This window comes from Triturus cristatus, chromosome 11, assembly GCF_964204655.1.
Source record: "Triturus cristatus chromosome 11, aTriCri1.1, whole genome shotgun sequence".
Classification (NCBI taxonomy): Eukaryota; Metazoa; Chordata; class Amphibia; order Caudata; family Salamandridae; genus Triturus; species Triturus cristatus.
The window spans coordinates 571,207,793-571,220,480 of NC_140594.1; the positions used below are offsets into that span (position 1 = coordinate 571,207,793).

The following is a 12,688-nucleotide window of genomic DNA, read 5'->3' on the forward strand; positions in this document are numbered from 1 at the left end:
CATCAATCTATAGCACAACATTATATGATGTGAATTCTGGTTTTCATCCAGATCCAAGAGGTTATTTATTTCTAATCTAAGCAGGACTCAGATCAAGGCAGGAAGAGGGCTAATAAAACCTTTAAAACCAGTCTTTGCAAAAAAGCTGACAATGCCATACTCCTCAAAGGAGGGATGTCGAGAAAGCATCACCAAAGCTTCTCTACCTCTGTATTCTTCCCTCGTCTTCCTTATACTCTGAGTACTGTCCAGCGCCCAGAGAGTCCTCTCTGGTACTGTCCAAAGTCATGCTGTCCCTGTCTCTTCTTTGACGATGAACTTGACATCAAGAGCCCACAGGACATTTGATGTCCCGACACCAGTTTTAACATTCGGCACTCTGGCTCGAAGTATATCAACCGCATTCAAAGCACCTTTCCTGCTTCTTCATAACCTAAGCCATCAATGCCCATGCATATGATGGCATGATCTTCTGTGTCACATCTCTTGGTTCTGAGACACACTTTGGCTTCTACAGAAAAAACTAAAAATCATTGAAGCATGACAATCAAAAGTACGAACAGCATCCTACATCCCCAATTGGTTAGGGGGTAAATGAAGGAGAACAAAATGAAGAACAGATTTTGCAAGGTGATACAGACTAATGTGAGAAATTGGTGGCTCTTTAGGAGACCCTATATTGAGATGCTTTACAGTTCTTCTCCATGAGCCAAGAGTGACCTACACAACACTAATCAGGAGAACTATAGAGGAGTTTTGGGCAATAGATACAAGCAGAAGAGACCAGTTTTGTGTTTGTTCAGATGTAATAACCTAATAGGTACTTACTGTCAAGCAATACAACTTTACTAGCTGCTCCCACGGTCAAAAGAGTTAGGGCTGAAAGGAGATCCTTTTCACAGCATTGTTGTCATTGCAGAATGGACTACCAGAGTACACAAAGGTGATTAAATTCCTGCTGCCGTTCAGAAACAGAAACAAAAACATTCATATTTGATGTTTAAAGGATCCCACTAATCATTACATGTATGCCTCTCCAATTCCTATGGGTTCGTTTATCCATATATAAAAACAGAATACATGAAAATGGCTTTACAGTAAATGGAGAGGACATATCTTATTTGACCACAACTGATCCATCTACGGATGAGTAATCAAGCTTTGCTCAAGGCACCAGCCGCAGCCCAGGTTCAGCACTACGACAAGATAAATACAGAACACCAGCCTCAGACCTCAAAGTGCCTGCCTTTCCTGGAATAAACAGATTCACTGATGGTAACTGTGGTCCGAAAAAGATCAGTCAAGGTTGTTTCTGTCATATTGGCCCCTCTGGACAATGAATATTGGAAGGTGGAGGGTATGGTCAGAAACCTGTCTAATAAAGCATCATAGACTTTAGAGCTGTCCAACATCTTACGCGTCTAGCCTGAGGCTGAGATGAAGCTCCCCTTTACAGAAGGTAGACTGGCTTTGAAGAAAACCATCATGCATCTGGCAGACTCAGTATTTGGACATGTGACACATACATGTTCTGTGCCACTAGTTTTTGCTAAAGTGCACAGGATTCAAGTCAGATATGCAGGTCAGAGTGCTAGAAAAACATTTTAATGGTGAGGACCTGTTTGGAAAGGAAGTTGAAGATGTCTTGCAAGCCAGGTGTGGTAAAGGCAACCAGGGCCTGGTCATAGAGATGGCCAGTTCTTTTTGGGGCCTGGGAAGCAGATATGCTTGAAAACAAAGATTCTTGGCCCTCCTGCTGAAATAACAAGCTTTCCCTTCCCTATGGATACCAGTAGCAATACTCCCAATAAGGTTAGCAGGAGTTTGAGACTTCTCACCATCCTTGGAGTGGAAGATCCAAACAAGGGGAAGCACCCAGAAGCAAAAGTAGCGGTCATTATCGGAAGCTGAGAGACAAGAAAAAACCATAGTGTCAAGGTAGAAAGCAATCACACTGGACACACGTGTATCCTGGCAATAAAACTGACTTTTTGGGGGGAAAGTCACCCTACTAATCACCATCCTGCGGCGAACATGCCAAGGAACCACTTGGACAACAGTAGATCGCAGTTCAAGCCTGCTCAGTAAAGGTGTCATATGGGATAACACCTCAAGGTGCTTCCTTGTGTAGAAAAAGCATAACATCCTCCAGCTCAAAATAGACCTAAACTGCATTAAGACATTTATTTGCAGGCAGTCCTTAAAAAATGGCTACCCTGATGAAGTGGTGCCATACTGATGGAAATGGGAATTTGCATGTTCTCTAAATCAAATAAATATCTACTTTCATGCACTTATGATGAACAGAAAGAACTGCAAATACGTCAAATTTGGAGTGAGAGAGGATCACTGGCAGTTCAAGGTCCTGCTCTTTGGGCTTTGATTTGAACCTTCAGTGTTTATGAAGTGCTAGATGCCAGTAGCCACTCATCTATGCAGACAAGGAATCCACATCTACCATTACCTGGAAGACTGGCTAATTAAGTGCCAAGATTGCATTGGTGAGTCAGAAGTGCCAGTTTTCTCACATAAAGTGAAGAGGAGCAAGACCATGGAGTATGTTCTCGTTTTCTCAATCGCCAGAGAAAGAATACTCCTGGTGTATGTTTCAAAAAGAAAACGTGTTTAAAAGATCCTGCCTGTTTAGGAGCGGAAAGACCTCACCCTCCTAAGAGTGACATGACTGAACAAAGGGATCCTACTCACACCGGCAACGAGCTAGGGTTACGATCCTCGTGTGGAGCTCTTGAGGGGTGGATGTTGGAAGTGCGTCCTGTATGAGGAGTGGCGTGGGTATTAAATCAGATGGGCTTATGTGGAGGAAAAATTAAACAAAGAGATTCTGCTAAAACTACCCGCTGGTGGGCTTTAATTTTTATTTTTGGCTCCACATTGGTAGGTGTTTAAAGATGAGACAATGGTTTATTAAATCCGACAGGAGAGTTCAACATTCTTCCAAAATGTTCATATCAGTTAATGATGACAGCATCCAACTGGCCAAGGAAGACCTGGAGTTGCTTGTGATTTCCCAATAGCTAGCACATCCCGCAGTCCTTACCATTGACTCAGGGAAGATTCTCCATCATAATCGAGTGTTCCTCAAGATATCAGTATAGCTCCTAAGATCTTACAGTTCTGTCACCTGGGTGTGCCTTAGGAGTGGCTGGACATATTGGCTAACTCCAGAGCTGAATCAACAAATGCAAAAGGTTGCATTAAAAGGAAGATATTTTGCATACAGAGCACAAATAATGCCTTACAACCAATTGCAATTCAATAACAAATTGCTGCCACAATTGTTTAAGCTATCCAAGTCAGCCCTTCAAAACGTTTTGAATTAGGTGCACACAGCTGAGATGATTTGAAGGTAAAGGAAGAGCCTGATTGCGGTTATTTTGTTCCTGCAAGCAGTAATTAGAAATTTTCTGAAGGTCCCACTACCTTCCGGTGGGGACACAGGCCTTATTGCTGGGGATCAAAGCAGTGCTGTCGTGCTTGATTCGCACTCCCTTTGAACCAATGCACGGGGCAGAACTAAAGAACTTGACATGGAAACCTACTTTCTTGGGTGCCGTCACCTCTGAAATCAGATTTGAGAGATACATGCCTTTTCATGAAAGGATATGTACATCAGTACATCAACCTTCATGCACAAAAGTAATGCTATGATCACATCCAACGTTCACCCCTAAGGTTCTCTCCGATTCCCTTTTGAGCCAGATGGTGTATCAGATGGTGTTTTTGATACAACCAATGACTAAGACAGGGAAGACCTTGCATATCCAGATGTCAGAACTAGTAATACTAGTATATCAATAGAATAAAACCAATTAGGTGGACATGCACCTGTTCACTGTATTTGGCCAAGATAGAAAATACCAAGTGGTCACCAAATTGACAACAGTGAATGCATTAAATCAGGATTCTAACAAACAAGTGACCTCTCAATGAGAAGTGGTGTGGCTACTGCCACGCTCAGAGCGAACACACTGGTGATGGAGATACACAAGCTGGCCACACAGAGGTTATCATAAACCTTCTATAATTGTTACTACCGGATTCAGGGGCACAGTTGAACACACAAGTAGATCAGACTATCTTGAAGAACCTGTTCATAAAAAGATATACGTCTATGCTTGAATCTCAGAAAATCCCTGCCTTATAATCTATTCAAATTGCACTTAAATCTATTAATGATCCAATGCTGGAAAAGAATAAATGACTTGCTTCTAAAGCTTTTTCTCCAGCTTTAGTAACATAGACCCGTTTGACTTTCTCAGCAATATGTATCAAAAGGAATGTTCGGACACACCAACAACAAGAACTGAAGAGGTACCGCATGGTGAGATCAATAAACAAGCACGGAGGGAAGGGTGAAAGAGTGTTCAATGGACTGTAAAAAAGTAGCCCTTTAGTGGCTTCGTTTTAAAGTCATAAGGTACTGCATGTTTTTTCATAGTGGTGGAGCCCTGCCTGCAGTAGGGGACTATGCAAAGGCCAAAGACATTTATTTATTACCCAATATGCTAGTATATGTGAAAGGCCAGAAAGGCTGGAGGAATCAGTTGCAGAACAGGTTGAAGTTGGCTTTGCCTGAGGCCGCTAAGCCTTTTAGAGTCTATGGCTTATCAGGAAACTTTGTTGATTCCATATGGTCCTTTCTACTCCATTAAAGAGTTGTTGGTTAATGGTAAGATTGCAGTAAAAGCAATTTGGTTGTGAACTTGCCATTTAATGCTGAAGCTGTTAAGACTATCTACTTTTTATCTAGTATGGCTTTGACTGGGCTGAAAACCATTAATATTAATGTACTTTGGGAAAATATTCGATTTACATGATTTATCGGTTTTGAAACTGAGATTTCTGCTTAAAGTCATGGTTGTAAGGTGTGCACAGTACTAGTGGTACCCAAGTGAACTTTTTTCAAAAAGATTATCCTTATTGATGGTATTTGCAGCTTGACAGTTCAAGGCTCCACTTTCTCTTAAATCATGCTGGCAGAACTGCCAGCTCTCCCAACTTTTTCGTTCCGACTTCTGTTTAACGCAATCCTCAGAAAAGACTCCTTTTGTGTAGAAATCGCCACCTTTATTTTTGGGATTCATTTTTTTAGTATTGCTGCCGTCTTCCCCTTTTTCAGAGGTCAGATCTTCCTCGCTTTCCTCACTGGGAATTGCGGAGTCAGTAGTGCTGTCACTGGAAGAAAAGTATTCACAATTATCCATAGTGTTTGATTCATGCGTTTCTTTGAGAGGCTGATCTGTGAAATATTTTGGTCTCTTTTTTAGATGCCCCACCGGTCCATCCTCACTGTCCTGGTGTTGCAGGTTCTTAAGAAAGTGCTTATTCTGGTGCTTACTCAGAGCATCGGGTGTCTTGCACACCTTGGAGCACTGGAGGCACACAAACCCTTTAACCCCATTTTCTAGTTCATGCTTCTGTTCATGGTCCTTTTTTGTGCTCAAGTGCAGAAAGCTACGAGGGCAAAAATGACATTCGTACAGTTTCCCCCCGGTGTGGGTTCTTTCGTGCTTTACAAGTGTTTCATTGCGAGCAAATGTCTTGCCACAGTGCTGACAGATGTACTTCTTAACATGCAAATGAATCTGCTCATGTTTCTTGAGATGTCCAAGAAAGGAGAAGCACTTGTCACACGTTTTGCAGCAATAGGGCCTTTCACCAGTGTGGCATCTCATGTGCACTTTTAACGCTGATGGGTTGAGGAACAGCATCTCACAGAGCTCACAAGAAAAAGAATTAGGAACGGGGTGCAAATTTTCGTCACTTGTTGCTTTTTCCTTCACCGAAACTTGCATATCAGTAACTGCACTTTGAGTGTCAAGCATCTCCACCATAATTTGTTCTTTACTTTCTTCCTCAATTGGACTGGGAACATTTTCCTCTTCCAGTATATCCTCATCAGAATCCATACATGGAGTATCAGATTTCTGCCCCTTCAGGTCTTCTTTAGTTGCATCCTTATTGGCAATGGATACATCTTCTTCAACAGACATATACTTATTACAATCTGTAATTTGATTGTCGAGCATTTCCACCTTGATTTCCCCCTCACTTTCTACATCAGTGGGAGTAGTTGAATTTTCCTCCACAGATACATCCTCTTCACAATCAGTGTTGTGTGTGTCATGCACCTCCCCCTTAATGTCTTCCTTATTTGTGTCCTCGATGAGAGAAAAAGCATCTTCTTCCACAGATTCATCTCTATCGCAACCTTTGCTTTGAGTGTTAACCATGTCACCTTTCATGTCTTCCTTACTTGTATCCTCAGTGGTGGAAGTCTCACTTTCTTTCACATGTACATCCCCATCACAAACTGTTGCTTGTGCGTCTAGCGGCTTCTCAAGTTCTTCGTTCCTTGTACTCTCAGTGGGAATGTGTCCCAGGGCACCCTCGGAGTCAAATTCATTTTCACTGTGGCATTCGGGAACTCTCTTCATACTTTTTATTCTTTTTTTGACTTTTCGTAATTCTTTCAATTGTTTGGATCTCTTCTTGGGTTTGTAGTTGTAGTATGGGCGCCAGGACTTGTCGTTGGTGTCCTGGTCGCTTGTGTCCTCGCACAGCTCGTTCGGTATCTTACTCTCTGATATTCTGCGCAGTCTGCCTGAGCTTCTTTCTCTGTTTGCTGCTTTGTACTCTGGCTCATCTTTCCAATGTTCATATTCAAAATATTTTGATCTACCTTTTTTGTAGAAAAGATTAGATTCGGGGATGTGCCTTCGCACCATAGCTTCACTTCCAATCCTCACTGTTATTTGACAAAGAGGCTCCACCCCACTGCTGATAAAGGTTCCAGGTAATGCTGGTTTGGCAATGTATGTTACAGTTTTGCTCTCTCCCTGCACAATGTTTGTGGTCCCTTTTGATGCAGCTTTCGAGTCAGCAATTTCATCCCCGTCCACTGGGTACTCAGGTATGCTGCATGTTACAGATTTGTATTCCTTCATAGAGTTTGCATTGATGTTGCTATCACCAATGTTATCCGAGTCCTCATTTCTTTCTTCTTTTATAGCTTGGCTTAGGTCATTCTTGGGTATTTGATTTCCACTGGATTCAAGTGATGCAACGTCATTACCATGCACGATAACTGAGGAGACTCTACTGCTATGCATGATGACAGATGGTACAGCAAAAGTGGGGCTGATGGTCGCAGACACATTTTGACTTTGGCTACCTGGAGCATCAAACTCTTGAATACTGGAAATAAACTCCTTTTCAATAGGCGAGGCTGACTTTTCAAGGACTGGAGCCTGTTGCATGTAAGATTGCAGTTCCCTAGGTACAGCTCTAACAGTACTTGGGGCCGTTTCCCTGTTTTTACACGCATCAATAAATGAGACTGTGCTGCTTAAATTGTCTCTAATTTCCTGAAAATGTGCAGGCAGCTCAGAGTCCAGAGCAATGCATGCATTAGCAATAGTGCCACAGCTTTGGGTGTTTCCTTTTTCCAGTGACCCACTATTGTCAGCTGTGCCGGAGGTGCTCCTGCCCTTCATAGGCAAAAGTCTGTAAAGCTTATAAGGGTAGACACTGGATTTTAAACCCCCATTGGCCGTTTTACGACCCATACCAAGACGTGGATCAATTCCGTGGAAAGACTTCTGGTGGTTTTTGAGAATACAGTAGGTCATAAAAGTCTCTAGACAGAAAATACACTGGTACCGCCTGTCCCCAGTGTGCCAGATCTCGTGCTTTGTGCGGTACTCTGCTAATGCAAACACTTTGTTACAATAATGGCATGGGTAGGTTTTCCTCCACGAATGGACGTTTGTATGCCTGCGTAGGCTTGACATGGTCACGTAGCTGCGTTGGCAAACATTACAAATGTAAAATATCTTCTCGTTAACAATTTTCACGAAATAGTCTTTGTCTGGCAGGGTATCACCGTCAATGGGGAAATTGCAAGGAAGCTGATCCGTGTACAAAGTTCCAGATATGTTATTGGTTGTGTCATTATCTATGGCCATCTGCGTCTCTTCGGTCTTTACAAGCAAGGGTGCTGGTCTAAAGCAGATTTGTTCATGTCTCCCCAGGCGTTTGTGATGTGTGAAAAGTTTGCCGCAGTTCTTACACTTGAAAGGTGGGTGATGCTTTTTGGGAACCTGAAGGTGGTCGCCAAGTACAGCATGACTATCCAATGATTCAGTGACTGGTAAGTTATCAGGTAATGTCTCAGAAGTGTTGTTTTCATTTTCGATAAAAAACTGGAATTCCACTCCCTGGTGGGAAGTCAAAATGGAAGCGATTGGTTGGTCACTGTTCATTTCTATGTCAGGCTGTGGAGTTTGCATCTTTGTATCAAACAAAGCAGTGTACTTCTTTAGGAGTGCTTTCTTTGGGATATTGCATGCTACATTTGTGGCTTGGATCGTGGGTGGTGTTGTAAGGGGCTGGTTTTCTTTGCCATCTTTAGAAACGGGTGGTTTTCCATGTTCAAGAGGCAAATCTTTTTGAAGAAACTTACCGCTGGAAGAAACAGCATAGGAATGTTCAGCTAAAGCATGGTGTGAGTCTGTACCTCTACTTACATGGTTTCCCCTAAGAACAACATCTGTTACTTTCATGCCTTCTGGGGTCCTTTTGACATTTGCCCTAAGATCTAGCGGGGAAAAAACCCCATCACTGTTCTCCGTCCCAACAATTGAAAATGCATTTGTTATTCTTGGTCCACTAGGGGTGGCATCATCATCGCCTTGTTTGTTGCTGATCTCGGTCTTAAGGCCGACTGAACAGCTATAAAGTGCAAATGGAGTTGGGGCTACTATTGGTTCTGAGCTGTGCACGGATGATGACTTGGATTTGTTAGTCTGATTGTCATGCTGAAGGTTTTCCAGAAATGGGATACCCAGCATTTTTCCTGCAGTGGCAAGATCATGTAACGTCTCTTTTCTCTTCACCATCACCTTGGAGCTATAGATAAAGTTAAGTATTTCAGTAAACACATCAGCCTTGAGGTCATTCAACTCCATGATGTGACTAGCAAGGTGTAGACTTGGGCTCAAAAAATGTTGCCTGAAGTAAGGACTTGAAGCTGCCAGCACATTTCGGTGGGCCTTGAATTTGACATCTTCTACAACGATGGTGACGTCACAGAATACTCCTTGTGTCCTCTGATCATTCAAACTGTTGAACACAGTTTCCTTGTGATGACTGTCCACAAGATCTTCCGAATTAGGCATGACGGTCATCTGAAAAAGGGAAAAATCTATTATAGCATGCTCATTTAGTTCTTCTGTTCAATGACTATTAAGCAATGATTTGAAACTGTGTCTTTAATTATTCATATGCAAAGTATACTATAAACAAACATTGAGAAACCAATAGGTCGAGTCTTGACAAGTTAGTGCAAAGGATATATATATATATCTATATCTATATATATATATATATATATATTGCAAGCTTATGTCACAAAAATAAAGAGAGAAACAAGAAAACATACCGCTGCTTAAAAATAATGGCCATGTGCTTCTATAAACATTGGAAATAGAAAAATAACCACATATATATTTTTAAATAAAGAGCACAGGTAATTTCTTGGCAGTTGTACTTGGAAAAGGTATAACAACTATTTTCAAATTTAAAGCACATCACATGAAAATAGAATTCTTAACTGGTGCAAATAAAAGGCACTATTACGTTTGAAGTGCTGTAATCTGAAGACAGCTTAAATGCCCAACGACGACTAAAACAAGCATTGACAAAGTTAATAGGGCTGGTGTTGCCTGCCAGACTTTTGCCTTTGTCAATGTTTGTTTTGTAATAGGTTTTGAAAACATTATTGTTGGGGGAGCTGCTGGGCCTCATCAATCTAAAACAAACACTGGCAATGCTGATAGGTCTTCCTTATGAATGAAAGTGCCTTTTGTGTCATGGATCGGTCTAGGTACTCATGAAGTAATCAAATGTGTGCTTTGCATGCATCCATTTATCCCTTGTTAGACTTGGCATCTTTTGGCGTGTTTCCCCAGAGTTTTTGCTTTCTGCCCTCTTGGTTTTGACTCTGTTTTTGCTGGTGTAACGTTTCTGCGCGCTTTTCGCACTGCTGATCAGTGGTAAAGTGCTGGTGCTCCTGTGGTAAATTGTGTTATGATTGGATGTTTGATTTACTTGTCAGTCCCCAGTAAAGAGCACTGCGGGTGCCGGAACTTGTGAGTCAACCGCTACTCATGGGCCTGCAGCACTGATTGTGCCATCCACGTACGTAGCCCGAAAAAGGCATAAATGAATGAAGATTTGTATGCCTGAACTCAGCGTCTAAAAACGCAACCTTTAGCGAGGGTGCCCTTTTCATTCTGAGTTCATAAAGGCCACTTTTAGAAAGTGCGTATTATTTTGCTCGGTCATCCCGTGTGCCTCTGCTGGAATGTGGATTTCCTGTCTGGGTTTTGGACGACAGATGGCTAGGAAGTAGGGTGGCTCCCGATAATCTAGGTAGGTCAGGAAAGGGCTAAATAAACCTGGGCTGCGATTGGGGAAGAGGGAGGAGATTTCCTTGCACCTCAAAGGGCCTGGTCTGCCTCTGACAAAGCCGTCTCCACCTCCTGCCAGGAATTCACACCAGAGAAGGCCAAACTGGTTCTGGCCGGGCGCAGACACTCTCTGCCTGGAAGATCAAAGTAATTTTGTGCACAAATACTGGGGCCCAGACCCCTGAACTTTAGAAACTCATCTGGATCAAGAAGACTGCCAAGAAGAAGAGCCGGAGAAGCTGCAAGAAGGAACAACTGCTTTGCTGCGTGCTTTTCTGGGCCGACCTGTGGTGGCTGCTTCTGTCTTGGACAGTGAAAGGCCTGGACTGGACTTTCTGCAACCGAATTGGTGAGACTCTCCAAGTGCTCAAAGTAGAGCTTGCCACCTGTTCACGGAGTTTCAGGAACATCAAAGACTCCATGTTCTTCGACCCGCAGCACTGGGGACTGCGTGTTTCGTACTGCAACCCGAAGAGCACCACCTCGACGACGCCTATGACGACCCCGTGTCCTGAAGGCACCGCAGAGGGCACTGCCGCAACGCGACCCTGGTCTCACCGACGACGACGCTGATGCCATCACCGAGTCGCTGCTCGCACCGCGACCTGTGGGCACCGCACTCTGCACCGCCTCGCTACACGACGACACTGTCGCCTTCCTGACGCCGCCACTTCCCGCCGAGATCGACACCGCTGCTCGCACTGTGGTTCGGGGGCACCGCTCGTAAGTTACACGACGCACAGCCCTCATTCCACACCGCAGCCTTGGCCCACCGATGTCAGTGCCATCGACTCCCGCTCGTCAGCAGACGACAGCGCTTCAGCAACGACGACTCCGCTGCTTGCACCTTGCCTTGCAAGCACCGCACCGAGCACTGCCTCCATCTCGCACCGTGACCCTGGTCTCACCGACGCCGCCATCGGATGCCGCCACCGAGCCGCTGCTCGCACCGCGACCTGGGGGCACAGCATGCTGCACCGCTGCCCTTCGCACCGCAGCACCCGATGCCAGTTGGCGCCAGTGTTCTTGATCCCATCAGAAAGGAGCTTGACCTGCAACGCGAGTGACTTCAAGGGCCCCATCGCCCTGCATCTCTGAAAGGTACTTTGCGGGCCTTCCCGACACCGTAGCTGGCCCGCGGTCAGCCAGAACTGTTTTTGGATTTGTGTGCCCATGACGCCGTGGAAGCCCGGACGGAGCTATCCACACAAGGAACTCTTTTCAATCAACGTATTTTTGAACTGTGAACTTCTAAGTATAGTATTGTGGATTTTTATCGATTTTGGTCTTGTTTCGATGATATAAAAACATTGGATATTTTTTTAAACTGGTGTGGTGTCCTTTTGTAGTGCGTACTCTGTATTACTGTCGGTTATGTGCAAATGCTTTACACACTGCCTCTAAGATAAGCCTGGCTGCCCGTGCCAAGCTACCAAGGGGGTGAGCAGGGGTTATTTTGGACGTGTAACTCCCTTATCCTGACTAGAGTGGCGATTTTTCCTGGCTTTGGCCCACACCCTAGCCTACTAAATATCCCATTTCTAACATCCCTCCACTAGTTCATTCTTGCATTCACCCTCTGACACAACCAGAATAAAACAGCATATGCAAGATAAATTAAACCAATACAAGTAAAAAAACAGAAAACATGCTGGTGTCTAAACAGGACGGGCGTTTGCTTGCAATTACAAACTAAACTTGTCAGTGGGTGTCCATGTAGCTGAGATGTTATAAATAGTCTATCAGTGTTTTAAAGTTCCAGCATGGCTGCCAATTTAGAACCAATGTGCTGGCAATCTTTGTATGGTAAAACTACGGTACATAATGGACAGAAGCATTCCATAATGGTCCCCTGGTTTAGAGGAGGTGGCTATATGGTATGCAGTGCACTGCAAATGAAATGATCGGCAGGCAAGTGACCTGTTGGCACTGCCTTAAGAACTGTATTATCCTCCTAAGATACATTACAAATAGGAAAAGCAAAGAAATGAAAGGGGAACTATAAAATGAGGGAAGTGAAAACTCAAGGACTGGCCACCCAGCCCTGACAAAATACCCATCTAAAGCCTGTAACATAATGTGATAAGAACCAACTGATAAAAGCTTACTTACTTTAACATAATGCTTTATATGATTAATATTCTAGTCCAACTGCCTTTGTTAAAACAATTCATAATAGGCAGACCAGACCTTTG

The 12,688-nt window shown here is 43.7% G+C and overlaps 1 protein-coding gene across 10 annotated transcripts in view; it reads right to left on the reverse strand.

The window, feature by feature from the left end:
* Positions 1–2,796: 2,796 nt before the first annotated feature.
* The window catches only part of ZBTB38 (zinc finger and BTB domain containing 38), a 308,287-nt gene continuing 298,395 nt past the window's right edge, over positions 2,797–12,688 (reverse strand). For all 10 annotated transcript variants that reach the window (XM_085633677.1, XM_085633670.1, XM_085633676.1 and 7 more), the window contains one exon: positions 2,797–9,209. In XM_085633677.1, the coding sequence (XP_085489803.1) occupies positions 4,899–9,209 (4,311 nt within the window). In that variant the 3' untranslated portion in view covers positions 2,797–4,898. The remainder of the gene's footprint in view (positions 9,210–12,688) is intronic.